Source organism: Drosophila subobscura, chromosome A (assembly GCF_008121235.1).
Source record: "Drosophila subobscura isolate 14011-0131.10 chromosome A, UCBerk_Dsub_1.0, whole genome shotgun sequence".
NCBI classification, from domain to species: domain Eukaryota; kingdom Metazoa; phylum Arthropoda; class Insecta; order Diptera; family Drosophilidae; genus Drosophila; species Drosophila subobscura.
Genome location: NC_048530.1, coordinates 8,584,769 through 8,610,682, shown reverse-complemented (window position 1 = coordinate 8,610,682; position 25,914 = coordinate 8,584,769). Strand labels below are relative to the sequence as shown.

Below are 25,914 nucleotides of genomic sequence, written 5' to 3'. Positions count from 1 at the left end.
AATAATTTACGCATTTTACACGCACTCCGCACAGCGCTTTGGAGGTACCCCCCTCCACACCCCACCCCTCGAGCACCCGTTCAACTTTTGGCTGTGTTTTTTTCTTGCTTTTCCTTTCATTACGGAAATCCATACGGCAGCGCCAGGGGTGTGAGGGGAGCGGAGCGCCTTTTACGACGAGTGTGCCATGGGGGGGGGGGGAACTCCTTTCCGAATGCAACCCAAGGCACGCGCCACTGTAGGCCCCAGAGAAAGGGAATTGGTAACAAGAGAAACAACAACAAGATTGTCGTGGAGAGAGAGAGAGAGAGAGAGAGAGAGAGAGAGGAGGAAATGGGCACGAACAGCAGGAGGCAGTGGCAGGAGCCATATGGAAATTGGGTAAGCGGCAAATGGCATCACATATGCACGTGCTAAGACAGTGGGAATCGATTAAATTTCCTTTAATGCCAAACCATAAATTCCCGTCTTCCCTGCTCCGTTGTCAGCGACCTTTCAACCCGTAAACCCAAACAGCAACAGCAACAGAAACAGAAAAGTAAGCAAAAAGAGCAACACGAACGGACGGAACACAACACACACACACAGCACACACACAACACACACAAGACAAGGGCAACGAGAAATGAACAACGAAAAAGAGAGACTCAAACTCATACTGGAAATAAAGCAAAAATTATGTCTAACGTCACATTGCCGAGTTCAGCTGATTCTTTATCAGAGTTAAGTGGTGGCCCTCCAGCTCCAGCTCCACATCCAGACACTCCACCCTCGCATTGTGTATGCCATTTGTTGTGCCTGGTGCCTGGTTCTTGTGAGGAGCAGGAGGAGGAGCAGGAGGAGGAGGAGGCTCCTATACCCTTGTCAAGGAGCAGCAGCAGAATTACAGAGTCAATAAAAGAGGCCATAAAGAAAATGCATGGCATGCGGGCAGAGCACTGGAGATCCTTAGCTAATTGAGTCAAAGGCACACTGATATTTCCATCTAGGCTCTGCAGATGTGATCCCTTGCCTACAGGGTATTAACACGTTCGACCCTACTCATTCGTTCCCCACTGCCACTACACTTGCTGGCAAATCAGAGCGAAATGAGAGATTTGTGAGGAGATTTACGCGCAACACAAAAATGAACTTTTGTGTGTAAATTTATGTGCATTGCCAGGACTCCAGGAAGCCAGAAGCTGCAGGAGGAGGAGAGAAAAGCAGCCTCCGCTTCAGCTGGCTAAGTAACTAACGCCATTAGCTGCTTAGTTTTTCTTCTTTCTTTCTTTTTTGGTGCCCTTGGTGGACCTGCAGCTATTCCGGCATTTTTATTGCAGCATTCCTTGGAAGAACATCAAACATCAGCTCCAGCGAGCAGCCAGAAATCATTGCTTAAGCCAGCTTTTCAATTGGCCCGCACTTAGGGCAGGGAGCACCATTCCTGCCACTCAGTTTGCTGCCCAGCATTGATTTTCGCACTGGAAGGAGAAGGAGAAAACCTTCAGGTGGAATCACGGCATCGAGAAACAGATTAACTTTGGAATGTCCCTACAAGGGGCAAATAAAACTGTGCAGTTTGATCTGCTTTTGAGGAGTCGAGGAATGCGGCAGGTGGGGCCCGAAAGTCCCCTGCTCTGCCCTCTGTCACAGCACTTCATAGGCGAATCCGAAATTGTGATTACATTTGGCGCATGAATATTCAATGGCATCGCCTGTGGCAATATGTCCAACAGTAATGAGCGCCACAAAAGCAGAAGCGAACGAAAATTGTGAAAATAAAAATGGAAATTGTTTTTCCCGTCGTCGTCGTCGTCGTCGTCGTGGCCTGCCCCCAGGCCCCGTCTCTCCTAACGCTTTTATGGGCCTCAATCCCAGGCACAAAGGCACTTACAAACTTCCGCCACAATCACCGAATGCAGCACCTGAGGCTGGATCTCCACACTACACACCGGTTGGATCCAATTCGAATGTTGGATATGGATTCCTTAGTTCCTCTGGCCCTCCAACACGCTTGCTGATTAATTAAAGCGAATGCAAACAGCAGAGCGGACCACATTTTGAATGTTTATTAAAGCCAGACCACAAAAGGCAAATAAGCGGACAATAAAAATATTATTAATACTCATGATACACAGCTCCCAATCCTCCCACTCGCCTCTCCTTATCGCGCTGCTGTCGGCCATCGTTCAGGATGATGGAAATGGAAATGGAAACGGCACGGGAAATGGGGATTTGGCACATGGTAGATGGGTCACAGAGCAGCCAAGGGGAAATTAGCAACACCGCACAACACCCATCAGGCATCAGGCATCGGGCAACGAGCAACGAGCTGTTGGGTGTGTTTTAGCCATAAATTTATTAACTTAGTGTCACATTTATAGCCAAACAAAACAGCCACAGCCACACACCATCCCAGCCCAGCCCAGCATGAAGGTGGACATGGGAGGCAGTGGAGGCCATCGTGGACATGGGAGCTGCTTTAAAATTCCCTTCGATGTGTAATTGATGGCAAAACGATGAAGTTAAATGTATTTGTTACCCAAGGTGGGCGTAAGCATGGGAAAACTGCAGTTACTTTCGTTTTGAAAGGACTTCGGAGATATTTCGAATGCTTCATCCAAGACGTCTCCCCTGACTGCCTGACTTGCCCGACTGTCTGCTCAAGTTATCAATTTAAATTGCTGGCTTTCGGGGATAGAGCGTAGGCCAGGGCTTAGGTGAGCGATTGACGCCTAAGTCCTGGCGAATTTCAGCTAATTCCGGGTAGAGCCACTGAGGGCTAAGGCCACTGCGCTGTCTGCCGCATTTATCAGGCTTTCGCACCCGCTAATTCCATGGCTAGTAAGGCAGGAGAGACAGCTCCTTGCAAAAGCCTGCCCCTGGCACGTGAATCATTTGACGGAGTACACCTGTTGTGTTGTGTGGCCTGACATGGCTTTGGTCTGCCGAATTAGATGGGATCGGATCGGATCGGATCGCCCGGTGCATTGGCGACTCTGTCGAGCTGCTTATCAGCCGCGTAGCTTGGCAGATGTGCAGCCGGAATCTATTTCCCACAATTGAAACAATAACTGGCGCGCGATAAACAAATGTTTAATCAGCGACCTACAAAGGAACAGACACACACAGGGGGGCACACACCCGACACACAGATCGACTTACATTTACCAACTCGGCTGCCAGAGAGTGACCTTTTGTTGCTGTTGCTGTTGCTGTTACCGTTGCCGTCGAGGGTTTTTAGGTGAGTTCAGGCTCTCGAGGCATTGGACACTTGAACAAAAAAATAAACAAAAACAAATAGCGCACGCACTCAATGAGATGAAATGTCCGAAATCAACTCAATCGAATCGAAACGAATCGAATCGAAGCGAAGCACTACTACAACTGTGTGTCAGCGAACTCGTAAGCGAACCGTAACCGAACCGGTGTGAATCGGGTGGAGACTGAAATTGAATTTGAAATTGAAGTGAGCGCCCAAAGGCCTACTGGGCTCCGCTGGAGGAGGCGGATGTGGCTGATGGCTGGGGGCAGGCTGCGAAACCAACCGACGCTACGCAGGTCTCGCGACCAACTGAGGCGCCCAGCGCCCAGGCAGCGGCATTTAAGGCAGCCCCACCATCTGGATGGAGCCCCGACTGTCGCTGTCTCTGTCTCCGTCTCTGTCCATGTCTATGTCCCTGTCCCTGTCCCGCTGCACGTTTGGTTGTGAACGACAGTAATGCCGGCAGAATTTTTGTAACGGTTCCCAACCAGCTGTCAGGCCACGAGCCAAACGAGCGAGCTTAAAGCTCAAAGCTCAGTAAGCGGACAAAGTTGTCGTCTGTCGCCCACCTGGCAATGCTGCTCCCGCTCTCCGACTCGCTCTCTCTCTCTCTCTCTGTTTACGAATGAGTGGGCAAGGCAGAGACGGTGAGAGTTTGACACTAGGCGTCCAGGGATGGACACACAAAACTAATCGAGAATCTTCCGTGGTCTTCAATTTATTGGCTCATATCCCGCCCGTGCCCAGCACATTGCCCGGCCAGACAATCTCCTCGATGTAGTCCAGGAAGGAGGCCACTCGTGTGTAGAGACCCGGCGTCTTGGTGGCACACCCGAACCCAGACGAGATGATGCCCACAATGGAGTACAGTCCGTCCTCGACATTGATGTCCAAGATGAGCGGACCGCCGGAGTCGCCCTGGCAGGCATCCGCCTTCAGGTGCTTGGTGTCCGCCGCACACATCAGCGAATCGATGACACCCTGCTTCAGGGCGCGCACGGTGCTCGGCTGCTCGGCAAACGACTCGTTGCACTTGTCCAGCGGCACCAGGTCGAGTGGGGCACGCAGCAGGACCTTGGATCTGGAGCGATCTGTGCGGAGCAGTCCAAAGAGTGAGAGTGAGAGTGGAATGCCACAAGCGGTGGAGTGGATCGCTACTCACTGGTCAAGTTCATGGTTCCCCAGCCGGCCACAAAGAGCTTGGAGCTGAGTGGCGGATCCCTTGGGTCTGTGTGCAGGCACGCAGGGAAAATGTTGCTGTTGTTCGCGAAATTAACCTCCTCCTCCAGCTCCAGCAGGGCAATGTCATTGTACTTGCTGCTGCTAACGTAGTTCGGATGAATGGTAATATTTCTCTGCGAAAAGGAAACATAAACAGATGGCAAGGGAAGGAGCAGGGATGCGAGTGCATACCAAGCCAATGTCCTGATATTGCTGTGCGGGATTAACGATGTTCACGGTGCCCAGGCGAACGAAGACGGGATTGTTTTCCTCGCTGTTGACGCAGTGGGCGGCGGTGAGGACGAACCGACTGGAGATCAGGGAGCCGCCGCAACGATACTCGGGAGGTGCACCGAAGGTGCTGTACGCAATGGCCACCATGTGCGGATAGACGCCGGGGTTGACGGGAATGCCCTCCAGGATGTGCACCGTCAGCCTGTTCTCCCCGAAGCGGCTTTGTATCCTCTTGCAGGCCACCACCGAGGGACGCTCCTGCGGCACATCCACGCGAGAGATGGGTGTGGCCGAGACGGGTGGTCGGGCCGTGGACGTTGTCTCCGCAATGCTGCGAACAAAGCAGAATGAAAATGGCCAATGAGTAATTGAAATTTGCTGCGAAAGAGTGCTGCCAGCATCTGCATGCCCCCTGCCCCCTGGCCCCTGGCTGAGGCCAACTGATGTCCCATGCCATTAACCCAAAAGTCAGACAAACCCGAACGGCAGCACGGATGCATCCGAAGGATCGATGTTGCTGCCTTGCTGTTCCTTTGCCTGGAAGCGGAAAGGCGCAAATGGATCGACCAGCGGCATCAGTGGGGACGGCGACGCTGGCGACTCCACCTCCCTGGCGGCCTCTATTTGCATCCCCTGCTGACGGAGCCTCTCGTTGACCACTTGGATCAGATTATTGCCGGATCCTCGCCGGTTTCCTCGCTGCTGCTGCTGCTGCTGCTGCTCTCTTGTCCTTGGACCGGGAATCGTCAGTGGCTTGTTGACTATTCTGGGCGTGCCCGCTGCACTCCAACCCCAAGGGCCCACGGATCGTGGCGTGGCAGTTGTCGTTGCCGGAAGAGGAGCGGCTCCCCAGTGTCCAATGCTCTGGAATGGCTCTGGCTGCGTTCGCATGGCCTCGTGGGTTCTGCCCTCAACCCTGCCTGTGGGCGGCTGTGGCAGGAGACTCCGAGGCGTGCTGAGCATCTGATTGAAGTCGAAGAAGCTGCCGCTCTGATCCAGCCTGCTCTCCCGGCTCTGCTCTGGGCTCGTGTCAGGTGGAGTCGAGGATGAAGGTGCTGGAGCAGGAGCAGGAGCTGCTGCTGTTCCTTTCGAGCTTTGGCTGTGGGATGGGGTTAGTGGAGTTAGTAGAAGGTGTCGCTGGTTGGTCTAACGGTGGAAGCGGGGCATGCAACATCACTTGGCACACAGCACAGGACGACACATGGAAGCACGAAACACACACAGGAGGCTGCTCATGGGCTTACTCGTTGGGGCAGCAGGGCTTTGTGGGGCAGCAGATGATCTCCTCGCGCGGCCCGAGGCCACAGCTGGGCACATCGTTGATGGTGAGGATGCCCGACTTGATGTAGCCGTCGACGAAGGGCTCGCAGGTGGATGAGGAGCGGCAGATGCCCGGCAAGTTCTCCTTCACCATGCATTCTTCGCCTTCTGAAACAAGCAAGAGGCTACAGTACAGTGTCTGCCACAGAGTGGATGGGATGGCAGGCACATACCCTCGCCTGCTGTGTTCAGGCCACAACTGCCGAGCAGAAGGAGGCCCCAAAGCAGCGGGGCGAACATCTCACCGCAGCTGGATGCCCCGGAATCTCTCTGGCTCCTGCAAAGCATTCAAGAAGCAAAACATGACAATGAGAATGGGAATGGGAATGAAAATCAACAGCAACGGAGAGGAGACGAGAGGAGAGGAGACTGCGCCATGGGTGAGGTGAAATGTGTTCTTTTGTCTCCACATCGGGAGCTCGTCTTACAGCTGATTGTGAGTATAATGAACCTGGCATTGACCCACAATCTGCTGTAGCAGAACTGGCACTGGGTGACTATAGCGAAAACTGGGGGAAAGCCACTTCAGTGATAGTTTCGGGAATTACACAATCCTACGGCAGACGTTGCCCCGAGCCGCTGCCGACTCACTCCGGGGGCATTACGTTCCCGTCGCTGTTCGGCTGACATTTCACCATCCATACAGACACAGACACAGATACAGATACGGACATGCTCTGATATCAAACACTAATTTCATTTAGACGAACACCCGAAAAGGGGGCAACCAACCTGCCCCTTGATAACGAAGCAACCACCCCCCAGGGTAGATACTTGAAGAGCAGACGAGACGATCTGTCTGTAATTCTCTGTCTTGTATCAGAAATTATTATGGAATGCTTTGGCAGACTCTTGCTTGATCTTTTGCACCTTATTTTGCATTAGATTCAACCAATTTGATCCCGTTGCTCCCTCTTTGGTCCATGGCCTGCTGGTGATTCGTATCGCAGGAAGGGTTTCCGCTCGTGTTAACACGAAGAACAACACGGAAATAGTTTTGGATGCATGCAATTCGTTCTCTCTCTTCCCCTCCCCTCCCCACCCCTCTCCCTCGGGTGCATCTGCCGTCATTTTGCGTCCACTTTGCCTTATCAAACACACCTTTGACACGACCTTTTTTTCGGTTTTTGATAACGAAATAATTACTGGCACTTCGGTATAGCAATCAGGCACAAAACTCAATTGAAACTCAAAAGAAAAGCACAAACAAAGCGCAGCACAGCAAAAAAAATACAAATAAAAAGAAGAATACAAAATAAAAATAAACCAAGAGACGATCAACAATGCTGAAAACCGGTGGCTATCGCAGAACGAAACTCTCGTTGGACACGGAGCGAAATGTGTGAGGTGTGAGGAAAGGCTGACTGGGGCGACCGATCGGTAGCTCAACGCCGAAACAACTGAAGCTAAAGCCCAGCCCAGAGCCAGAGCCCAGAGCCAGAGCCCAGAGCCAGAGCAGAGCAAGAACCGAAGCCGTGCCAGGCCGGAGACCGGAGACTGGACCGGACTGACCGGGCGGGCAGCTGATATCAGCAGCGACAGATGCCAGCCACTCTCCAGCCACTCGCTGAGCGATGGACCGGTTTTTGGCACCAGCTCTTCGCAGAATCGAGCTTCAACGAACAGAATACAAAAGTGGAAAAAGCACAAGAGTTGAAGCGAGAGAGCGACAGAGCCAGGGAGCTGTAATTAAAGAGTAAACGAAACGAAACTGTGACTCAGAACGAGCGGTGGCCATGGGGTTTGAGTTTGTGTTTGAGTTTGGGGAAATGCACAGCGCCTGCAGGAGAGTCAGTTCTAGGGGATTTCATTAAGCTGAGTCTTGACTGTACCACAGTCATGAATCACAGCAAACTTTTTTGCCAGAGATTACACCGAGAGAGAGCGGGAGAGCGGGAGAGCGGGGCAGCCTACACATCGGTATTTCCAATGCGCTGGAAACATTCGATGAGCTCAGATGAGTTTTTTGCTTGGTGTGTGCACACTGGACACTGGCCGGTGAATGAATCTGCATGAAATTGGAGCATTCTTTCGTTTTTGTGTTTCATTTCGATGCTGCCACAATGATGGGCAACGTCGCACGGCACTTGGTCTCTCTCCTCTCCACACATGGCTTAAACAGATTCAACAGTTTGTACTAACTAAACTTAAGTAGCTACGACTTGGAGACTGGAACTACGACTACGACTACGACGGCTGCTGCTGCTGCTGCTGCTGCTGCTGCTGCTCCACGAAGAGCGTCAGCTGTGGGCTGAGCAGGTTCGTGTAGTACATGACACGTGCCTCGCACTCAACGCCCGTGGGCGTGGCAATGCCCAGGACACAGCGACTGGCATTGGGCCGCACCAGATGGAGCACGCTGCCGACGGTGCCCGGGCAGGGGGCGCAGGAACTGGCGTTGGAGATGCGCTGCAGATCCGTCTCCGGCTGCTGGGGCTCCACGCAAAGGTGCGAGCTGGGCAGCTCCTGCACGCTGCCGTAGTTGGGCAGATCGCCGCACGCCCAGGTGGGACGCAGCCGCATGGGCATCTCGTACAGCGGGCAGTCGGTGTCCTCGCCCTTGCCCCAGCCGACGGCCACCAGGCGACCGCTGACCTGCAGGCGCGTCAGCTCAAACTGATTGCAAACGGGCGCCACACTGACATTCCCAGACGCCGCACTGCCCAGCAGCAGTGGCTCCTGCAGCCGCATCAGAGCCAAGTCCCTGCGGAACTGTGCCAAGCGCTATACAGAGAGAGAGAGAGAGAGAAAGGGTCAGAATGCTAGATGGCGAGAAGTGGCCACGGCTCACCACAATGTCCACCAGATAGTCCTCGTCGACGTCCACGTCCCGCATGTCTGCCACCCCGAACACGGCATGGCTGGGCCGCTGGCAGCCGGCGGCACTGAGGAGGAGCTGCGGTGTCAGGACAATGGCGGCGCAGTGATGAAGATGTCCATCGAAGGCGGCATTGAGATGGGCCAGTGCAGCCAGGTGACTGTAGTGGGGCAGCAGGGCATCCGCTCTGGCAATGGCTGCCACCTCGCGAGGATCCAGCGCCTGGGGCGCCGGAGCACGCGTGGGCAGCGGCACACCCAGGCGCGGCCCCGTCTTGACCTGGCCACGTGGCTGCAGTGGCAAGTTCATGGGGCAGCAGATGATCTCCTCCCTGGCACCATCACGGCACGTCATGAAGTCCTCGTCGCGCAGTCGGCCCTGCGACAGCAGCGGCTCCACGCTGGGGCAGGCGGACACGGCCCGGCACACGCCCTCGTAGAGTGGAGCCCTGCACTCCGCCCCCTCCTTGGTGTCCGGATAGACGAAGCTGTCACGCGCCGGTCGCCGTGTGGACTCCACGGGGCGCAGCACAAAGTCGCGATCCGTTTGGAAAATATCCATCCAGGCATCGCCCCCAGACGCTGCCGTTGTTGTGGGTGTCGGAGTGGTTGTGGTTGTCGTTGTTGTGGTTGTGGTTGTCGTTGTGGTTGTCGTCGTTGTTGTGGTTGTGGTTGGAGTTGGAGTTTCGCTGCGCACCTCCATGGCCTGGGCAGCCTCGAGTGGACAGCAGATCTTCTCGCCGCGACTGGTGAATCCACAGCCCTCGATTGTCTCTGCGCTGAGTCGTCCAGCCTGGATGTGCGATGGCAGCGTCTCGCACTCCTCCGACGGCTGGCAGCGGCTGCGGTAGCCCGTGGTGGGACAGGGGTCGCCAGCTGCAAATAATCGATCGTATAAAAGAACTGATAGAAGTGATCGACAGGCTCGACGCACTCTCCAAGTTAACGTAAGCTTCGCAGGCGCGATCCAGCCAGAGGCTGGCCAAGATCAGCAGCGCTGCGATTCTGATTCCAGAGTTCCCTCGACGTAACATTGCTCGGGGCGATCGCTTTTTGTTTTTTATTGTTGATTGATTCGGTTTGGAAGTGTGTTTGCGTTTTGTTGCTGCTGCTGTAGCCGCTGGGCGATCGCTACTGACTGCTGACCGAACGACTGCGCGGCTGGCGATCGACTGACAGCTGACGCTCTGCTCTCCCCCGAACTGGTCCGGCAACCGCTGAGCACTGAACCCACCGAGAGCGGCAGAGGGAGAGGGCGAGGGAGAGGGAGAGCAAAGCACTTTGAGATGCGGAAGCGATGCTGGAGATGGGGAAAGACACGCAGAAAGATCGATTGGGACAAGATTTATTGCAAATTGCATGCAAATTCCAGTTGGTCCTGATCCTAGGTCCTGTTGGCACTGTTCTCGTTGAGGAATCTGCTGTTGCTGGGGCCGAGCAGGCTGGTGTAGTAGAGCGGATGCGCGGAGCTGGTGCAGGACTTGCTGGTGGGCGTGGCAATGCCGAGCAGGCAGGCGCTGCCATCGCGCCGAGTCACATGCAGGCCGCTGGCGCTGCCGCGCAGGCAGTCCACGCAGGCTCCGGGCGTGGAGCTCTGCCTCTCCATGTCGGGTGCTACGCACAAGTGATTGTTGCCGTCGATGCCACTGATGGGACGGTTGATGCTCACGCGATCGCAGGAGTGGAACGAGACGATGGTCACCTCCTTCTCGAACCACTGGCAGTTCTCTCCTGTGGAATTCAACAGAGATTGAAGCTAGAGCTGGAAATCTGCAATGCTGTGGACTCACCGTTCTTCTGGGAGAAGCCCACAGCCACCAGCTTCAGGCGGCTGTCCACGTCCGCCTGACTGCAGATCTCCGCAATGGACTCTCTGCCGTAGCCACTTCTCATGCGGATCAGCACGAGGTCGTTGTTGTGGCGCGTAATGTTCTGTGAAGAATAAAGAATACTGAGCTCAGAATATGCACATCTAGAGACTCTTTGCGACTCACATTGATCTCCTGGATGTCCTCGAAGGGCTCTTCTATGCCCAGCTGCACATGGTTGGGGTCCGCTATCACGGAGCCAACGCATGCGGCTGAGCTGAGAGCAAAGTTCTCCTTCAGAAGGAAGGCCGTGCAGCGAAAGATTTGCGAGTCCAATGTCACTGGGTTCAAGTAACGCAGCGAGGCCACATGCGGATAGAGCCCACGCACACCTTCACGCCCTCCTGTGGGTCTCCTGTGGAGGAAACGCACCTTTAGTCCTGGCCATTGCTTATGTCAATCCTGAAGAGTAAACCCACAAAAGCGTCGCCTGGGGGCAGCAAACGAGCTCCATGTAGACACCAATTCCGCACTGCACCACCTCGTCCAGCGTCATTCTGCCAGAATGAATATACAAATCGACATTGGGACAGTTCTTGATGCCCAGGCAGCTGCTCTCTGGGTAGCCGGGTAGACGAGGACACGCTTCCCCCTCTAGTTGAGTGGATGGACGGATTAGTCTGTTGATTTAGCACACAGTTCTGAGGGTACCTGCAAGCCATTTCGATAGCCGGGGATACTGCACAGCGGCGACCGTCATGGCCATGGCCATCAGCAAACACCCAAGTCCCATCCACGCCATCTTCCGTTGGCTGTCGTACTCGTCAGGGAACCGAGAACTGGGAACTTTGTGCCCATAATCGCGACTTAAAAGTATTTTTTATTATATTATATATTCTGTGTATCAGGCTAAGGCTTATCAGCAGCCTCCGATCCAGCGAACATTTACCATATATAAATGATTGACAGTCGGAATTAATTCTCAATAATTGTCACACCAAAAGACAGCAGGATTTTCCCAGTTTGAAGACTAAAGAACTGAATGATAAGATTGTGAGAGAACATTAACTAAACTGCAGATTGTGGTGTGAGTCCCGTTTTGAGTTCGTTATTCATCAGCTGTCAGTTTTCACTTCATTTTGTTGCACTGCAAAAATTACCCATAGCCGAATGGCACTACAAAATCAACCCAATTCCTACCCAACTCATTTCTGTGATATGTGAGAGTCTGTTGTTTGGGTCTCTCTTATCTATGGGATCACATGATCCAGTGTGGAGCGAGACGTTGAGTTCTTTCTCGGCGAAACAGCTTTGATGGGTTTGCAAAATGCTTGGGTTCGAAATTGTTTCTTTAATTTGAAGGATCTAAAGCTAGTAATACTACTGCAAGTGGGGCTGCGGCAGGACGATCACAGTTGGATTCCAAGCGAAACTTTTATTCTTGCTGTCTATACTGATCTGAGGGAAGTTCTGACCTGAGGGGCGACCCGCCCTCTAGTATCCATAGAAGAAAGTCTCGTAGACGAAGCTGCGCGTCAGGTTGGAGGCGAGCAGAATCTCGGCTGTGGTCGCTCCAATGCCACCTCTGGTCAGATAGCCGCCGGCATCGCTGGCCGTCGTATCCACGTATATCTCAATGCAGGTGAGGGTCACGCCCGTGCTCGATCCTGCGGGATAGCTCATCAGCACCTCAATGTCCACGGCGGTGGCGAAGCTCTCGTCATCGTAGTGATTCACCACCAGGCGATCGCCTGAGGAAAACGATTGGTTAGTTGAGGATCACAGCCAGAAGCGCGCGTTCAATCTCACCCGAGATGCGTTCACCGGCGGTGAAGACAATGTTTCCCTTGGAGTGCTTCACCTTGTCCAGCTCGGAGAGCTGAGCCGTTGGATTGAGGGTGGTGAAGCGGCTGTCGTCCGTCACCGGAGTGATGTCCGTGTAGTAGAGATCACTGGCGCGGGCGTGTGGCTGGGCCAGCACCGTAACCGTCGCCAGGCACAGGAGCAGGGCCAAACGCAGCGACATCACAGACCTCAAAGTTCACTGAATAAAGTTCACAGACCGAAAAAACAAACAAAAAAACAAGAAGTGCGGCTACGGTCGTGTCTGTGGAGTGGCAGTGGCAGTGCTCTAATGCCTTCCGTTTCTCTGTGGGGTTTGGGTGTGCCTTAGCTGCGGGCCGCTTGTTTTATATGCCCGTCCTTATCGGCGGTCAGCCACCCAGATAAGTCGCGACAATTCGAACGATAAGCCCTGGAATTGGCTATGGGCTCCCCAGCTCCCCAGCGCCCCGCTCATAATTTCCCATAATTGCTCCCACACTCGTATTGTTCCTTGCACAATTTCTATAAATAGGCCAAAGAGTTTTCGAGTGGCTAATCGGCATATCGCATCGCAACGGATCGCTTCGGATCGGATCGCAACGGATTCAATCGGAGGAACACGCTGCCGCGAAATTGCCGATTGGCTGGAGACGTGTGTGGATGATTCAGTGATTCACTGCCTGTATTTTGGATACAGGAATCTTTGACAGTGACTCTGAATGGGTAGTATATAAGTGCATACATATGCATGTACATAGGTGTGTGTCTGCCCTCTAGCAATCTTTCGCTTGAAACTTTCAATGTGCGTTGTGCGATAATTGATTTTGTCTTCCCTGTGTATCGTGGAGGTTCTGCTTGTTTGTTTATTTGCTTATTAGCTGGCTGGCTGGCAATCTGAACCTTGATATGCATAATGGCAAACAATCTAATGAACAAATAAGCCAATCTACAAACTGAATTGCTTGTTCGAGCGCAGTTTCCGACCCCGTGCCCGTGCCCAGTCCCTGCCCATGTCCCTGTCCCTGTCGATTGGGGCAAGTGGATACTTTCTGCATTTCTCAGACTGGCCAGGGTATTCCCTGGAGTTCAGCGAATGACGCAACACGGAATTCCCATCGCACACATGTCGTAGATCCACAAAGATCTGGCTGCATTTCTGTTGGTTGCCAGCACCCAATCGGACAGTCCCCGAATCAGATTCTGATTCAGATTCAGTTGCTAGATTCCGGCGAGTGGCTGGCACAGATTTACGGCAATGGCTCTGAGGTCTACTTCAAGTGGAAGGCGCGTGAGCGGCGACGAAAACAATTTCAAATTAAATCAAAAGATTAACCAATACCCCTCCTCGATGGCGGACGTGGATGGGTGATATATGATCCCGCCATGCCATTTGCCATTCAATGATGAGTTGTTGCTCGTGTCACTTTCAACATTTATAGATACATATATTTGGTGTCATGCGACATGGTCGATCCTACTTCTGGCCATAGTACTGGGCCTGGTAGGAGAAGTTTCGGGTCTGGCTGGCCTCCAGAATGATCGAAATGAATCGCTGACCAATGCCGCCGGCCACCACGTAGGCGTTGCCCTCGCTGTTGTCCTGTGTGCAGATCAGCTCCACGTAGGTGACAATCGCTCCAGCGCCCTCCTCTGGGTATGTCAGCTGCACGCTCACATCCTGCGAGCTCGGATAGGAGAAGACATCGGCGCCCTGGGCCACCAAGCCGTCGCCTGAAAGTATGCAACGATTAGCCTCGATCGCAGCCTGCTTTTGGGTCGTGGTGGGGCAGGATTGCCACTTACCGGTGGTGCGAGAGCCGAGAGTGTAGCGCACAGACTCGACGCCGCCGCGAGCGATGGCCGGCTGCTTGGTCAGACGCTGTATCTTGAGCCCCGGCCGCGTGGCGGCAAACGAGCGAACATCCTTGACCACGGTGATCTCGCGCAAGGTGGTGCCATCCAGCTGGCGGGCGGGACTGGCGGCCACAAGGCAGCCGAAGAGGGCCACCACCAAACAGAGACTCAGCTTGCACATGTTGCGAGGGGATTGCTCTTGAAGATCAGAAAAAGGTTGCTCCTGCAGTGGTTGCGGCGAATGAAAGTCGCGTAATGATAGCCAAGGCCTGGCTGCGTTTACCATTTATACTAGGCACCTCCGACTAAGTGGAGAGGTATTTGATTTGATTCGCCTTTCGGAGTGACACACCCTGCCCCGCTTCCGGCTTCGGCTTCGGCACCGGCTCCGGCCACAGCTGCGACGGCTGCGACGGCAGCGTCGAAGCCTCCTTATCGCCCACTTGCCAATTTCGAGTGAAGCAACTGACAATGTGGGATTAGACACGAGAGAAGAGCGGCCGTCAAGCCGACGTGGGGAATACATTGCCAGCAGCTGCGCAGTGCCGCAGGTTGCCGCATATTCGGGTATTGGGCTTACCCGCTGGAAGGGTAGCAGCAATAACACTGATAACACATCCCCACGTCCCGCCCCAAGCCCACTTCACTCAATTAAACGGAACAATTTTGGTGTTATTGCGTTCAGATCTAATCAAGGGTTCCACTCCGCCGCCCTCCCCTTCGATAGGCTCGTGTTTAGCCGGGAGATAACAGGTCAGACCCATCGGTAGACCCAGCCAACCCAGTCAACAACAAACACACTCGGAGAAGAGTTCTGTTTTGATTGAGCGATGGAAGTTTAACGCAACCTCATGGTTGCCCCGTCAACACCCTGGCTGCTCCTTCGCCCACCCGATCATGCCACGAAAGTTGTTTCCCAGAACTCTCCTATCTGCAGTGGACTTCCCTGGAACTCAGCAACAATTCGAGCAACTTCTGGAGGGTTGGCCGTGCTCTCCACCAGCAGAATTTCCGATCGCATCGGACCCCAATTGCCAGTCGATGTTGTTGACTTGATTCAAGTATCAGTTCTGAATCATTTGTTTAAATTAAGATTCACTTGTGGTTCCCATAATAGCAGAGGTATTACCCAACCCTTGGGTATATTACATAGATGCGTCGTACATGGATGGGGTAAAATAAGTGTACTACCTTTGGGCATCATTTACAAGGTAAAGAGTTTAGAAAACGTTTTTTATTTCTATGCTATTATTCAGACTTATTCGATAACTCTAGAGTTACATTTCAATGTAAAATATTATTTTCAAAAATCGTACACTATAAGCAGTACCGTTAGATGTTGGCCAGTCGACAAGTTGATCGAATTTCGATATCGAATATCGATTGCTTAGTACAAAGGGAATAGCCGAGAACGAAAGTATGAGATGGAATGGAAGCTTCTCTCTCTCTCTCTCTCTCTCTGGTGACTTGATTGGATACCGGACTGGACGACTTGCCTGGAATGTGACAGCATCAGCATCAGCATCATCGAAATATGGGAAGTAGTATCTGAATCGGAATTTGCAGGAATAGCATATAGGACTAAGCATAATTACATTGTTGTGTTTTGTTTTGTTTTGTTTCGCGTGTTTTGGGTTGGCAATCATTAAGCAATAAAACAATCTGCGACCCGTTGTCATATTCTATGTGTATACTGTTATCTCTATTGCACAACGACTTCTCTCTCTCTCTCTCTCTCTCTTCTTCTATCGCCGTATCCCTCGTTTTCATCTCCATCAATCGCATTCTCCCACACTCAGGCGCACTTTTAAAACATGACATGGAAGGACATGGACCTGGCAATCCCTCTAGCCTGGCGGCCCCAGTTCCTGATTGCGGTTCTTGAATAATTAATTGAATGTAATATTTGCTGGCAAGCTCTGCATTCCCTCATTCTACATGTAGCTTATTCATGTTTCCAATTCAATTTTCGAATATTTCTCTACCAACATTCAGACATAAAGTTGATCTTGAAGATCCTTAAAAGTACTTGGCATTGGGACGACGACAATCCCTGTTCCTATTATAAGTGACTACGAATATTGAATGTTTCGCGAGTAACAATTATTTGTAAGACAAATTTTAAATGTGTTTTAGTTAATGAATTGCCATTCGAAGGATTTGAGATTATATTCTACAAATTCTAGGGGGGTTTACGCCCCTCATATTCTCTCCTCACAATTAGATTTGAAATCCTGAATATCGTTTTATCGATTATTTCCGTTGCTGTTTTTGAGTTGTGTGTTTGATCCTAATATTGCCATGGCATTTGATGCCTTGGTCGGAACAGGACCACCTGCCAGTCTCATGTCATATGCCTCCTGCCCCAACAGTGCGTTACAAAAATGTCTGTCTCTCTGTGTGTGTGTGTGTGTGTGTGTGTATATGTGTGTATGTAAATGCGCTACAAAACCAACAACAATTCCATTCTCATTTTCACTAAATTGCTTTTGTCTAAAATCTGCCTCTGGCTCTGGCCCTACCCTCTCCACGACGGCTTCCACGCGCACGACCTTGGTGAAACCCTATTGAGATTTTTGCATTAGCTCCTCCGCTGCGAACTCCTCCTCCTGTTCCTGCCCCTGCTCCTGCTCCTGCTTCTCCTCCCGCCTTTTACCAGCGTGGACGTATCTCCTTGAATAACCATTGCTGGTAGCTATCGTTGACATCGCAGTGGCCCAGCGTGAGCTGCTGCGTGGTAGGGTGCAGGGCCATGCATTTCTTGTGGACGCGATGCATGAGATGCTTGGTGTGGTCGTTGTACTGCCAGGGTCCATCGACGGTGCCCAGACGGCAGACGGCCAGCTTAATGCCCTGGCGATCCGCCTCGACGCAGCGCTCACCGACGCCCAGCTGGCCGGCTGCGTTCAAGCGGGCGAGCTGGTTGTTGCCGCCGCCGTGGCAGTAGGTGAGACCCATAATGGCCGGTGGCTGGTGGCCCATGGAGTCCAGGCAGCCTTCGGTTGCCACCGAGCGCAGCTCGCCCCAGTGAAGGTTGGCCGGCAGGCCGGGAAACTTGTCATAGACGTCGTAGGCGATGTTGTCCATAAACCACTGGAACGACTTGCAGCCGAGGCGCTTCTTCAGGGCCAACTGCTCCGTGATGTCGCCCATGTCCAAGTAGCGGGCGAGAGGCTCACGCGTATAGAAGTACTCCTTATGCGTGTCGTCGAACCACGTCTCGATCACGCGCTTGTAGTTGATGGTGATCAGCGGGCCCTTCTTCTTGCTGGCCAGCTTGCCGAAATTGTAGGGCATGAAGCCGCGGTAGACGTGGCCGACGCGTGAGCACGGCACCCACTCGATGCTGCCGCCGCACTGCCAGATCTTGAAGCTCAGCTCGAAGTTCTCTCCGCCCCACACCAGCAGGCCGGGGTCGTAGGCGCCCAGCTCCAGGAAGTACTCGCGATTGATGGCGAACAGCCCGCCGGCATGCGTCGGACTGCGGTACGGTTCCGAGTTGTGAGCTCTTCGTCGCTGCTCGCGGCGTGGCACCTCGTTCTCCTTGTACAGCATTCCCCACTCGAAGATGCCGCGAAAGTGGTTGTCCGTCCCGTACACGGGCCGGTACTCGAAGTTCTTGTGGTCGATGCCATCGATAATGGGCACGGTCATTACGGTGCGGTCCCGGTAGATGGGCGCCAGCAGCGGGGGCAGCCAGTTGAGATTCACCTCGCAGTGGGCATCCAGGAAGACAATCACCTCACCAGTCGCCTCCATGGCGCCCCGGGATCGCGTCCGTATCAAGCCCTCACGCTCCTTGTTTCGTATGATTTTCACCAGGCCATTGAATTGCTTCGAATACTCGTCCAGGTGGCTGCGAAGATCCTCCTTGTCCGAATAGTCGTCCACGAGGATGATCTCGTGCAGCATGTGCTTGGGCGAGCGGTCAATCACCGAGTGGACGGTGCGCATCAGCACCGAGAAGCCCTCGTTGTGGAAGACAATGATGACGCTGGTGCGTGGCAGGTCGTATGGGTAGTCCCAGTGCCTGCACTCCTCCAGGCGCGTGTCGCGCACCGATCGATGCATGGAAATTTCATTGGAGCAGGCGATGTTCATTCCATACTCCATCTCGGAGTCATCCGCGACGTTCTTCTTGTCCGGCGACAGGCTGTGGGCCTCCCCATTCTCCCCTGGTCCACTACGTGGCTTCAGATCTTTCGGCTCGAAGTTGCCAAGGCCTGTGAAAATATATATTTAGTGCATCTTACTCGGATGAGGCAGCAGTTGTACAAACAGCGCCCAATTGCATATGCTTACCGGTGGCGGCTTATGGACAAATGTTTGCTTACCTTCCACTAGCTTGGGCACTTCGTGGGGCCGACCCTCAAGCCGCTGGTGACTGAATTTGGGCCCGCCAAAACGTGAGTGATAGGCCTCGCCGACACGCTTGTGGTGGTCGCTCCAGTTGGCCAGGAGATAGAGCAGCGGCAGGATGACCAGCAGGCAAAGGGCCACTCGGCATATGCGTCCGCTGCGAATGTTGCTAACACGCATCTTTGTACCAGAACTCAATTCTCTCTGCGATTCTGTTGACGTGTCTAAGCGAGCGGCTACGCGGCCACCAATGTAAGAGCTAACAAAGCCAGCCAGATGCCGACACCGCACACCGTGATTAGAGCAAGTCAACGCCTCGCTTCGCCTCGCTCACGTAGAAGAGCGCAGCACCACACAACACAACAACGCGAAGCGGCTCAAAGAAGAATTTTCGGTTCAAATGTCCGCTGCCACTGCCGCTGCCGCTGCCGCTGACGCTGCTGACTTGGTGTGCGTATTTACCTGTGTGCCTGCATGCGTGTCTGTGTTAGAGAGAGAGAACCACCAGGTGATCAAAAGACTCTCACCGACAATGACAAGTGAGTGAAGCGGCTCGAAAGAATTACTGGACGTCCGATGGCGTATTCTAATTGCAATGGGATGCGGATCGCTTTGCCAGATCCGAGGTTTGTAAACGCCGAACCGCTATGTCAGCCACGCCGCTGTGACAAACGTTTTTATAAAAGCAATCTTAATTCAGCGGTGTAAACGTAAACAAAAAATAAATGTTCAACTGGTCACACGTCAATCTAAATTACGTTCAACTCATATTTGCGTTTGTATGAGCGTTATCGATAAATCAGCTAAAAAATATCAAAAGTACGTGAGAAGCAAACAAACACAAAACAGTGTAGCCAGATATCATGCACTTTGCCCACTTTGGTCATACTGGGCACAGAGCACATTTAAGTGCGGGGCTTTAACGGTAAAATAAAATGATTTATAGATAAGAAATAAAATACAAGTTCGAGCCCGAATAATGCACAAATGATGTACACACTGATTTTAAATTATTTTATTTTTCAGAATTAATAAGACCCTTTTTTGGTTTGTGTTCTGTTTTGTTAAAAATACAACAAGAAATGTTTTAAATACCTATAGTAATCAATTATAAACATAATGTTTGTACACGAATGTTGAAGTCATTATTATGTACATATAGCACATAGGATCAAAATACAAATTATAAATATTGTTGGAAAATAATCTGTGTTAATATGTTAGCTGTGATTTGATCGTTATGCATGCATGTACAAAAAGTACATGTGCATTGTACACATTATGCATATTTTTCTGAAGATAATGGAATACCAGAAAAAACTGACCCATTATCGGACCGACCCATTTCACTTCCTTTGCTACGCACAGATTACTGCCATTTAAATGTTTAGCAACAAGTGCTTTAGTTCTCAGATCACTGGTACAGAGAGCCTGCATTGTTAATTTCATTTCCTTACAGTTTTGTTTTCAGTTACCGAACTACAAGTTTCTAACTATCAAATCAGACTACAAGTATTTTATAGGCCTAACACACATCTTTGGAAATTGGGTTCCGGGTCCCAGTCAATACACCGAAACAAATACAGTTTACAGATTACAGTTAATAGTTACAGTTACAGATCATAGTTACAGTTACAGTTACAGTTCGTTAAACGCTAAAGAAGTCAAGTCCAATCGAGTAGTACACACATTTTAGGAGTTTTTGTTTTGTTTATGTTTCCGGTAACATAATTTGTAATACCAATGTTAATGTTAATTTTAATGTTAATGTTTTACAAATTTCATAAGTGTTTTACCATAACAAACACACATACACATATATATATATATATATACATACATATATATATATAGTAGTAGATATTACCTCGCTACAATGTAAATGTCAAAAATACAAACACATTCGGGAACCGCATAGCGAAAAACATGAGCATCGGTCGGTCCATCGAATGCGAATAAAATACTATGCAATGTTTTATAGTCGAAGATATACAATACACAATACCAATACCAATACAATATCTATAAGTTCATGTTTGCATTTATAAAAATTCTTTACTCGTACATCAATTAATTTTGGAGAGAAAATTTAATTTTTTTCAATTTTACCTTTTTTTTTGTATCTTTTTTTCTTTGTTTGCATTTTGCTGAAAAGTACATTTATGAGTAATACCGATCGATAATGATCAAAATGATTTCTATCTACAATACGTATGGTTTTTGTTTTCTTTTAGTGAACTAAATAAAATTGTTTTGTTGTTAAAATCAGGTAATTTTCTTTGCCATTTCTTTTTTTGGTTTTGAATTTGTTTTTGACTTGATTAATGCTACTGAGACCAGAGTCCAGAGTGAAAAGTCCTAGCACATATGTATTTAGCCTTGTGCACCCCACCATTCCCTTCCTTTTTCCCCATTCCCCTATACTCTTTCCCGTTGTTCATCCGTGTCACGCTTACAGACTACCATTTTCGATTCCCGAAGTCTTCTAGAATTATCACAAGAAGTTGGCATTCGTCGTGTGTTCTGTGGCGCTTTGCCGGCGTCACATGTAGGATGGCGATGACTTGCGGGAACGCGAGCGTGGCTTTGATGGACTCTTCAGGCTATGTCGAGAACTGCTGCGCGGCTTAAAACCACGATCATTCCATGGCTCCGAAACACGACCGAACCAATGTATTAAGTCCATTACCTCTAGCTAAAATCAGTTCAAACAAAAGATGACTTTCAATGTGCATTTCTGTTGTGTTTCCGCTCACCTGTAGGGTCTGCGGCAATTCCTTGAATATTTCGCACTTGGTCAGCTGTGCATGCTGCGATAGGAATGACAGGCATTTCGATTTCAGTGCCGTGGCCATGTATCTATCCGCAATGCCCAGCAGACAGACCACCGAGTCCTCGTCAATCAGCGAGTACAGAGTATTTTCGCACAGTTCCTATAGAGGCAGAAAGTTCATAGTTCAGAGCTAGAAGTTAGGCAGGCTGCCAGGAGACACTTACTTTCAGATCATCTATTGAATAACGATCTGCCAATAGCATCAGCTCACAAATCTGTTCGGCACCCACCGTACGATCAATGGGTGCACCGTAGAGATAAAGCAGCAAACGACGAAAGATCACCGGCGAGGTGTCTGTGATGATCACTTTTCGATTGATGGACTCCTGCATGCCGGACATTAGCGCCTTCTTGAACCATTCGCAACGTGCAGCGACAATTACGCGATGGGCCTTAAAGCTGTGCACCTGCAACGCCGCTGATGCAGAAGGTTCACCACCGTCAATGGATGTTGTTGTGGCCTCTGTGTCCACAGCATTGCCGCTGGCTGTATGCAACGTATGCACCTCAAACTCCATATCCGCCAGCTGTGTGGAGTGCAGCAGCCGGAGTGCATTCTTCGAGAGATTGCTATTGGCTGCCGTTGGTGGCTCGCACAGATGACGAATGAGATTTAGCTGAGGATCCGAAAGAGTTTAGAGATTGAAGTGATACAAAGAATCAAGCGGGACACACCTTAATGCTTTTGTAGTCATAGTAATGCTGATGATTGAGCAGCAGCTGATGATCCGCATCGGTTAGGCCCACATTTAGATTATTCTCATGGTCGGCCATTTTCAAATCGCTTGGCTCCCCGCTCGTGCCGCTATCCAGTAGCCCCAGCTCGATGAGGGACTGCGTAAATTCCTGTTTATGCACCAGCAAACATATCTGACTGATCGCATCTCTCAGGGCACTCTTGTGATCCAAAAGTTTTGCTATAACGCCATTCTGTGGGGGGAAGTTCATATTTAGATTCCAGCTATTGATTTGCTTTGATTTTCACTCACTATTTGACTGGTGGCCAGCTTGAAGCAAAATTTAAACTCTTTCCAACCCAATTTGTCATCGAGGCGATCGGATAGGTTCTCCACTATAAAAATGTAAGCTGGAATGTCGACAATTAGCTGCTCCATATTTTGATTAATTGTACTAATCTTGCTGAGGAAATCCATCTCGCAGAAGGTTGTTCTACAAAATTGTTAACATTAATTTAGATTAAAATAGTTGCCATTTCTCTGGGATGGTAGTTACTTTTTGTCATTAATTATATCGAGGGCAGCCACAATTCGTCCATAAATGTCACGCATTTTACGCACTTCGTACATGTAGAGCACAAATTTCAAATCATTCTCGGCCGAGCTGAGGCGCTTCTTGTCCGTGTGATTGTCGTAGAGCGTCAGACCGACGGGTGCGCCGCGACGTGGACGTGGCGATGGATCAGCACCGCTTGACTCCACATAATGCAATTGCATGACAATGGCATCCTCAGCCTGCTGCTGTTGCTGTGGCAATTCCAAATGCGAGCATTTAAGGTCCTAAACAAGACAGAAGGGAATAATCAGCTGGGGAGCTACTAGAAGTCATTATTTTAGGAACTCGTTACATACCTTGCACATGATTTCCAGTGAGTTTTTGATTTCCTCTATCACAGCAGTTAATACAAATAATGTTGATTCAATCTGTGGAACACAAAACAAAACAAAGTGACTCATGTCAAGACTTTTCTATGCGAAAGTTCTCTGTTACTCACTTCAGGTACTAAATAGTTCACCAAATCTGCCTTCTCCTCCACTGTAAGGCCCACAAATACACCCAGAACGTTGCGTAAGAGCTGCTGCACTTGTGACATGAATATTGGTATGCGACTGCGAATATATTTGACAATTTCATTCTTCTGATAGCGCGTCATGTGCGTGTGTGTGGCATCCGTGATGAATATATTACAGAATTGCAGCACCTTGGCACAACCTAGAGAAAGAGAACACACACAGAATGAGTAAACTATGACCAGGTTATCTTATAGCTATGTGGCACACAGATCTTACCTATGGCACAATCACGCAATGCATCCTGAAACGTGCTACACAGCTGGGCAGGCTCGTGTGAAATGCTCCCAGGATTGATGCGCTGTATGACGCGATTGAGTATGCCATGTAGATTCATAGTCACATTGACCACAACTGCAGCAAAAAGATCAGAGAAGTTAGATCACTGTAGAACTGTTGGCTGGTCGAATGCCACTCACATTTCTTCAGTTTCATCAGCCTCAGGTACTTGCGCGTTGGCTCCACCAATTTGGTCAGCGATGGCTGCGATTCGGCGAAATTGATGAGCTTCTCGCAAACATCCTCCTCGAGGTCCGGCAGCATAGACTCCGTGTACAGCCAGTGGAGGATGGGACTTAGGAGGAACGTGGGCAGATTGCACAGCACACCCACGGGCGTCAGTGGCGACGATGGCGGCGTGTCCATGGAGCTGGGAAATGGTGAGGGGCTGCGTGCACGGTATGGCGACAACGGCGGTCGCCTAATGCTGCAGACAGCAAGGCCGGCGCTTAGTCCGCCAGCTGGCAGCAACGGTGATGGCGTTGGCTGTATTATTAGATCCTGACAGAAATTGAATATATTCTTGCAGTGGGACTGCGACGTTTCCAGATGCGAATCGGAGTGCGAAGTGGGTGGAAAACGATACATGCCGCCGCCGCCGCCGCCACACTCAACGCTGAGCAGTCCCGTGCCCGTGCCCGTGCCCGTACCAATGCCGATTGATGGCTCTGAGTCATTGCCATTGCTGAGGCAGTTGAAGCTGCTGCTGTATTGATGGACTCGTTGCGCACCCAGGCCCGAAAGCGTCTGGAAATCACAGGGTGGCTGTAGATAAATGGGCGACAGATTCAAGCGCGGCAATGACTTTTGATGCTCATCCTCGCCGGCGGGTGCAACAGAAATTCGAATGGGATTGGGTGTATTGGGACCGCTATGACAGTGGCCAGCACCGACACCACTCTTGACCACTTGTCGCGCTGATGCGGGCGCGCTATTGACGCACATGCTGCAATCGAATCCGTTGAGGCGCAAAATGGAGGCATGCAGCGCATATTCCAGACCACTGGCACTCTTAACCACCACATCGCTGAAGTAGGACTCCTGCAGGGCCTCGCCAAAGCTCAATTGTTGCTCCTGCCCAGCCGCCTGGCCATCCTGCAAGCGCTTGCACTCGACGGCATACCAATTCTCGCAGCTGAGCACCAGCGCATCAGTCGGCGTCAACGTGTTGGTCTAAGCAATAGCAATGAATGAAATAAGATAATTAATCACCAATTTGTACTGTATTTTGTTGGGGCTTCACTCACGCTGAACTCAATGCTGTGACCGGCAAAGGCCCCAAATACGAGCCGAGGATTCGTTTCATGCACATCGAATGTCTCACAGCTAAATAAAACACTCGCCGAATCGCCGCAGTAAGTGCCGCAGTCTTGTGTTTCAGGTATCGGACTGACCAGATCATTATACCATGTAATATCGCTCGTATCATCCAGTCGAAACTTTATTCTAAGCAAATAAGTAAATAAATTGATGCCAAAATGCAAAAATTGCAGTTGCTGGTCGGTTGACTCACCCCTCTAGGCCGGATAGCTCACGCTTGCCCTCAAAAGTGCAGCAGACAATCTGTTAAGTAGACAAAAAATATGCATGGGGTGGTGAGTGTTGTTGCGGGGGCGGTGCGGGGCTAGCTCTGCTTACCTCCCAGGTGCCGAGAAATGTGTGCACCAGCGACATATTGGCAGAACGTGTCGCTGTTTATTCCCTTTCGCCTGTGATTTATATTTTATGCAGCTTCGACAATTTTTGGCATGTACATACATCCATCTGAGTGTACATACATACTATGCATGTACACACATACATACTTATGTACTGCTGCGAGCTTCAGCTGCACTCTGTAGCCACGCTCCTTCGCTCGCTCCTCCGCTGCTCCTTTTTGTTGTGCTGCTCCTCTTCTTTCACTTTTTGCACAAGTCGAAAAACGAATTTTGGGAATTGTTTGTTGTTTTTCACGTATCTAAATGTACTTAAATCACGCGTGTGCTAGTGTGTGTGTGTTTGCATTTATTGTTTAAGAATTTTTGTAACTGCGCTGCCGCTGTTGCTGCTTGCTGGCTCTCTGCAACAATTTCCAGCAAAGCCACCAGCAACTGCTTCTGCTGCTCTTCCACTCGCTCGCACGCTTCAGTCGCTCTCCCTCTCTCTCTTGCTTTGGCTCTGTCTCCCTCTCCCGGTTCTTCGCTGCTTCTGCTGCTGCCGACGACCTTGCGCCAAGAGAGCCAAGCAAGAGAGAGAGAGAGTGAAAGCTTTGAAGCAGCTGTTGCAGCTTTCATTCATCCCCCAAAAAGAGTGCGTGCGTGGGTGGAGCTTTTT

General features: G+C 50.9%; 7 protein-coding genes across 10 annotated transcripts in view; all 7 read right to left on the bottom strand.

Moving 5' to 3' along the window:
• The window catches only part of LOC117903570, a 47,828-nt gene extending 22,123 nt beyond the window's left edge, over positions 1-25,705 (bottom strand). Inside the window, exons 1-13 of one of the 2 annotated variants that reach the window (XM_034815779.1) lie at positions 25,240-25,672; positions 25,115-25,164; positions 24,849-25,047; positions 23,742-24,774; positions 23,542-23,676; positions 23,247-23,464; positions 23,104-23,175; positions 22,748-23,031; positions 22,504-22,684; positions 22,190-22,444; positions 21,679-22,131; positions 21,438-21,614; positions 20,396-21,376 (exon numbers count right to left, since the gene is read on the bottom strand). In XM_034815779.1, coding sequence (XP_034671670.1) covers positions 21,224-21,376; positions 21,438-21,614; positions 21,679-22,131; positions 22,190-22,444; positions 22,504-22,684; positions 22,748-23,031; positions 23,104-23,175; positions 23,247-23,464; positions 23,542-23,676; positions 23,742-24,774; positions 24,849-25,047; positions 25,115-25,164; positions 25,240-25,275 — 3,246 coding nt within the window. In that variant the 5' untranslated portion in view covers positions 25,276-25,672 and the 3' untranslated portion in view covers positions 20,396-21,223. Of the gene's footprint in view, positions 1-3,144; positions 3,197-20,395; positions 21,377-21,437; positions 21,615-21,678; positions 22,132-22,189; positions 22,445-22,503; positions 22,685-22,747; positions 23,032-23,103; positions 23,176-23,246; positions 23,465-23,541; positions 23,677-23,741; positions 24,775-24,848; positions 25,048-25,114; positions 25,165-25,239 lie in introns of those variants that run through there. The other variant, XM_034815777.1, reaches the window with a different exon arrangement.
• Positions 3,950-7,485, bottom strand: LOC117903577 (serine protease persephone). Of its 3 annotated transcripts, XM_034815795.1 has the most exons (6): positions 7,121-7,135; positions 6,193-6,296; positions 5,944-6,127; positions 4,658-5,030; positions 4,407-4,599; positions 3,950-4,335 (listed from the first exon to the last, which is right to left on the bottom strand). In XM_034815795.1, the coding sequence occupies exons 2-6, from the start codon at positions 6,257-6,259 to the stop codon at positions 3,971-3,973; spliced, it is 1,182 nt and encodes a 393-aa protein (XP_034671686.1). In that variant the 5' UTR covers positions 6,260-6,296; positions 7,121-7,135; the 3' UTR covers positions 3,950-3,970. The 3 variants fall into 3 exon arrangements, with proteins under 3 accessions (XP_034671686.1, XP_034671687.1, XP_034671688.1); XM_034815796.1 differs by lacking the exon at positions 7,121-7,135 and having other exon boundaries at positions 5,944-6,124; XM_034815797.1 differs by lacking the exons at positions 3,950-4,335; positions 4,407-4,599; positions 4,658-5,030 and adding an exon at positions 5,132-5,798 and having other exon boundaries at positions 7,121-7,485.
• On the bottom strand, positions 8,231-9,981 carry LOC117891820 (the record flags this gene model as incomplete). Its single annotated transcript, XM_034797557.1, has 3 exons — positions 9,771-9,981; positions 8,811-9,712; positions 8,231-8,743 (listed from the first exon to the last, which is right to left on the bottom strand). Coding segments are annotated over exons 1-3 (1,515 nt in total), but the record flags the coding sequence as incomplete, so codon positions are not given.
• Positions 10,206-11,473, bottom strand: LOC117903579. Its single transcript, XM_034815799.1, has 5 exons — positions 11,356-11,473; positions 11,124-11,298; positions 10,831-11,059; positions 10,627-10,768; positions 10,206-10,567 (listed from the first exon to the last, which is right to left on the bottom strand). The coding sequence occupies exons 1-5, from the start codon at positions 11,444-11,446 to the stop codon at positions 10,221-10,223; spliced, it is 984 nt and encodes a 327-aa protein (XP_034671690.1). The 5' UTR covers positions 11,447-11,473; the 3' UTR covers positions 10,206-10,220.
• On the bottom strand, positions 12,035-12,813 carry LOC117903585. The gene is made up of 2 exons (XM_034815805.1): positions 12,454-12,813; positions 12,035-12,395 (listed from the first exon to the last, which is right to left on the bottom strand). The coding sequence occupies exons 1-2, from the start codon at positions 12,668-12,670 to the stop codon at positions 12,139-12,141; spliced, it is 474 nt and encodes a 157-aa protein (XP_034671696.1). The 5' UTR covers positions 12,671-12,813; the 3' UTR covers positions 12,035-12,138.
• On the bottom strand, positions 13,893-14,573 carry LOC117903584. The gene is made up of 2 exons (XM_034815803.1): positions 14,272-14,573; positions 13,893-14,199 (listed from the first exon to the last, which is right to left on the bottom strand). The coding sequence occupies exons 1-2, from the start codon at positions 14,501-14,503 to the stop codon at positions 13,943-13,945; spliced, it is 489 nt and encodes a 162-aa protein (XP_034671694.1). The 5' UTR covers positions 14,504-14,573; the 3' UTR covers positions 13,893-13,942.
• Positions 15,927-19,439, bottom strand: LOC117903573 (N-acetylgalactosaminyltransferase 7). Its single transcript, XM_034815789.1, has 3 exons — positions 19,209-19,439; positions 18,657-19,151; positions 15,927-18,545 (listed from the first exon to the last, which is right to left on the bottom strand). Exons 2-3 carry the CDS (start codon positions 18,859-18,861, stop codon positions 16,975-16,977), a joined length of 1,776 nt encoding a protein of 591 aa, XP_034671680.1. The 5' UTR covers positions 18,862-19,151; positions 19,209-19,439; the 3' UTR covers positions 15,927-16,974.
• Positions 25,706-25,914: the final 209 nt, after the last annotated feature.

Coding starts and splice junctions, on each gene's coding strand:
- LOC117903585 (XM_034815805.1), bottom strand. CDS start 12,670: ATGTCGCTGCGTTTGGCCCTGCTCCTGTGCCTGGCGACGGTTACGGTG. Junction 12,396..12,453: donor CGCCGGTGAACGCATCTCGG/GTGAGATTGAAC, acceptor CGTTTTCCTCAG/GCGATCGCCTGGTGGTGAAT.
- LOC117903584 (XM_034815803.1), bottom strand. CDS start 14,503: ATGTGCAAGCTGAGTCTCTGTTTGGTGGTGGCCCTCTTCGGCTGCCTT. Junction 14,200..14,271: donor TCTCGGCTCTCGCACCACCG/GTAAGTGGCAAT, acceptor GCATACTTTCAG/GCGACGGCTTGGTGGCCCAG.
- LOC117903577 (XM_034815795.1), bottom strand. CDS start 6,259: ATGTTCGCCCCGCTGCTTTGGGGCCTCCTTCTGCTCGGCAGTTGTGGC. Junction 6,128..6,192: donor CCTGAACACAGCAGGCGAGG/GTATGTGCCTGC, acceptor TGCTTGTTTCAG/AAGGCGAAGAATGCATGGTG. Junction 4,600..4,657: donor AATATCAGGACATTGGCTTG/GTATGCACTCGC, acceptor TCCTTTTCGCAG/AGAAATATTACCATTCATCC.
- LOC117903573 (XM_034815789.1), bottom strand. CDS start 18,861: ATGCGTGTTAGCAACATTCGCAGCGGACGCATATGCCGAGTGGCCCTT. Junction 18,546..18,656: donor AGTGCCCAAGCTAGTGGAAG/GTAAGCAAACAT, acceptor ATATTTTCACAG/GCCTTGGCAACTTCGAGCCG.
- LOC117903579 (XM_034815799.1), bottom strand. CDS start 11,446: ATGGCGTGGATGGGACTTGGGTGTTTGCTGATGGCCATGGCCATGACG. Junction 10,769..10,830: donor AGGACATCCAGGAGATCAAT/GTGAGTCGCAAA, acceptor TATTCTTCACAG/AACATTACGCGCCACAACAA. Junction 10,568..10,626: donor GGGCTTCTCCCAGAAGAACG/GTGAGTCCACAG, acceptor TGAATTCCACAG/GAGAGAACTGCCAGTGGTTC.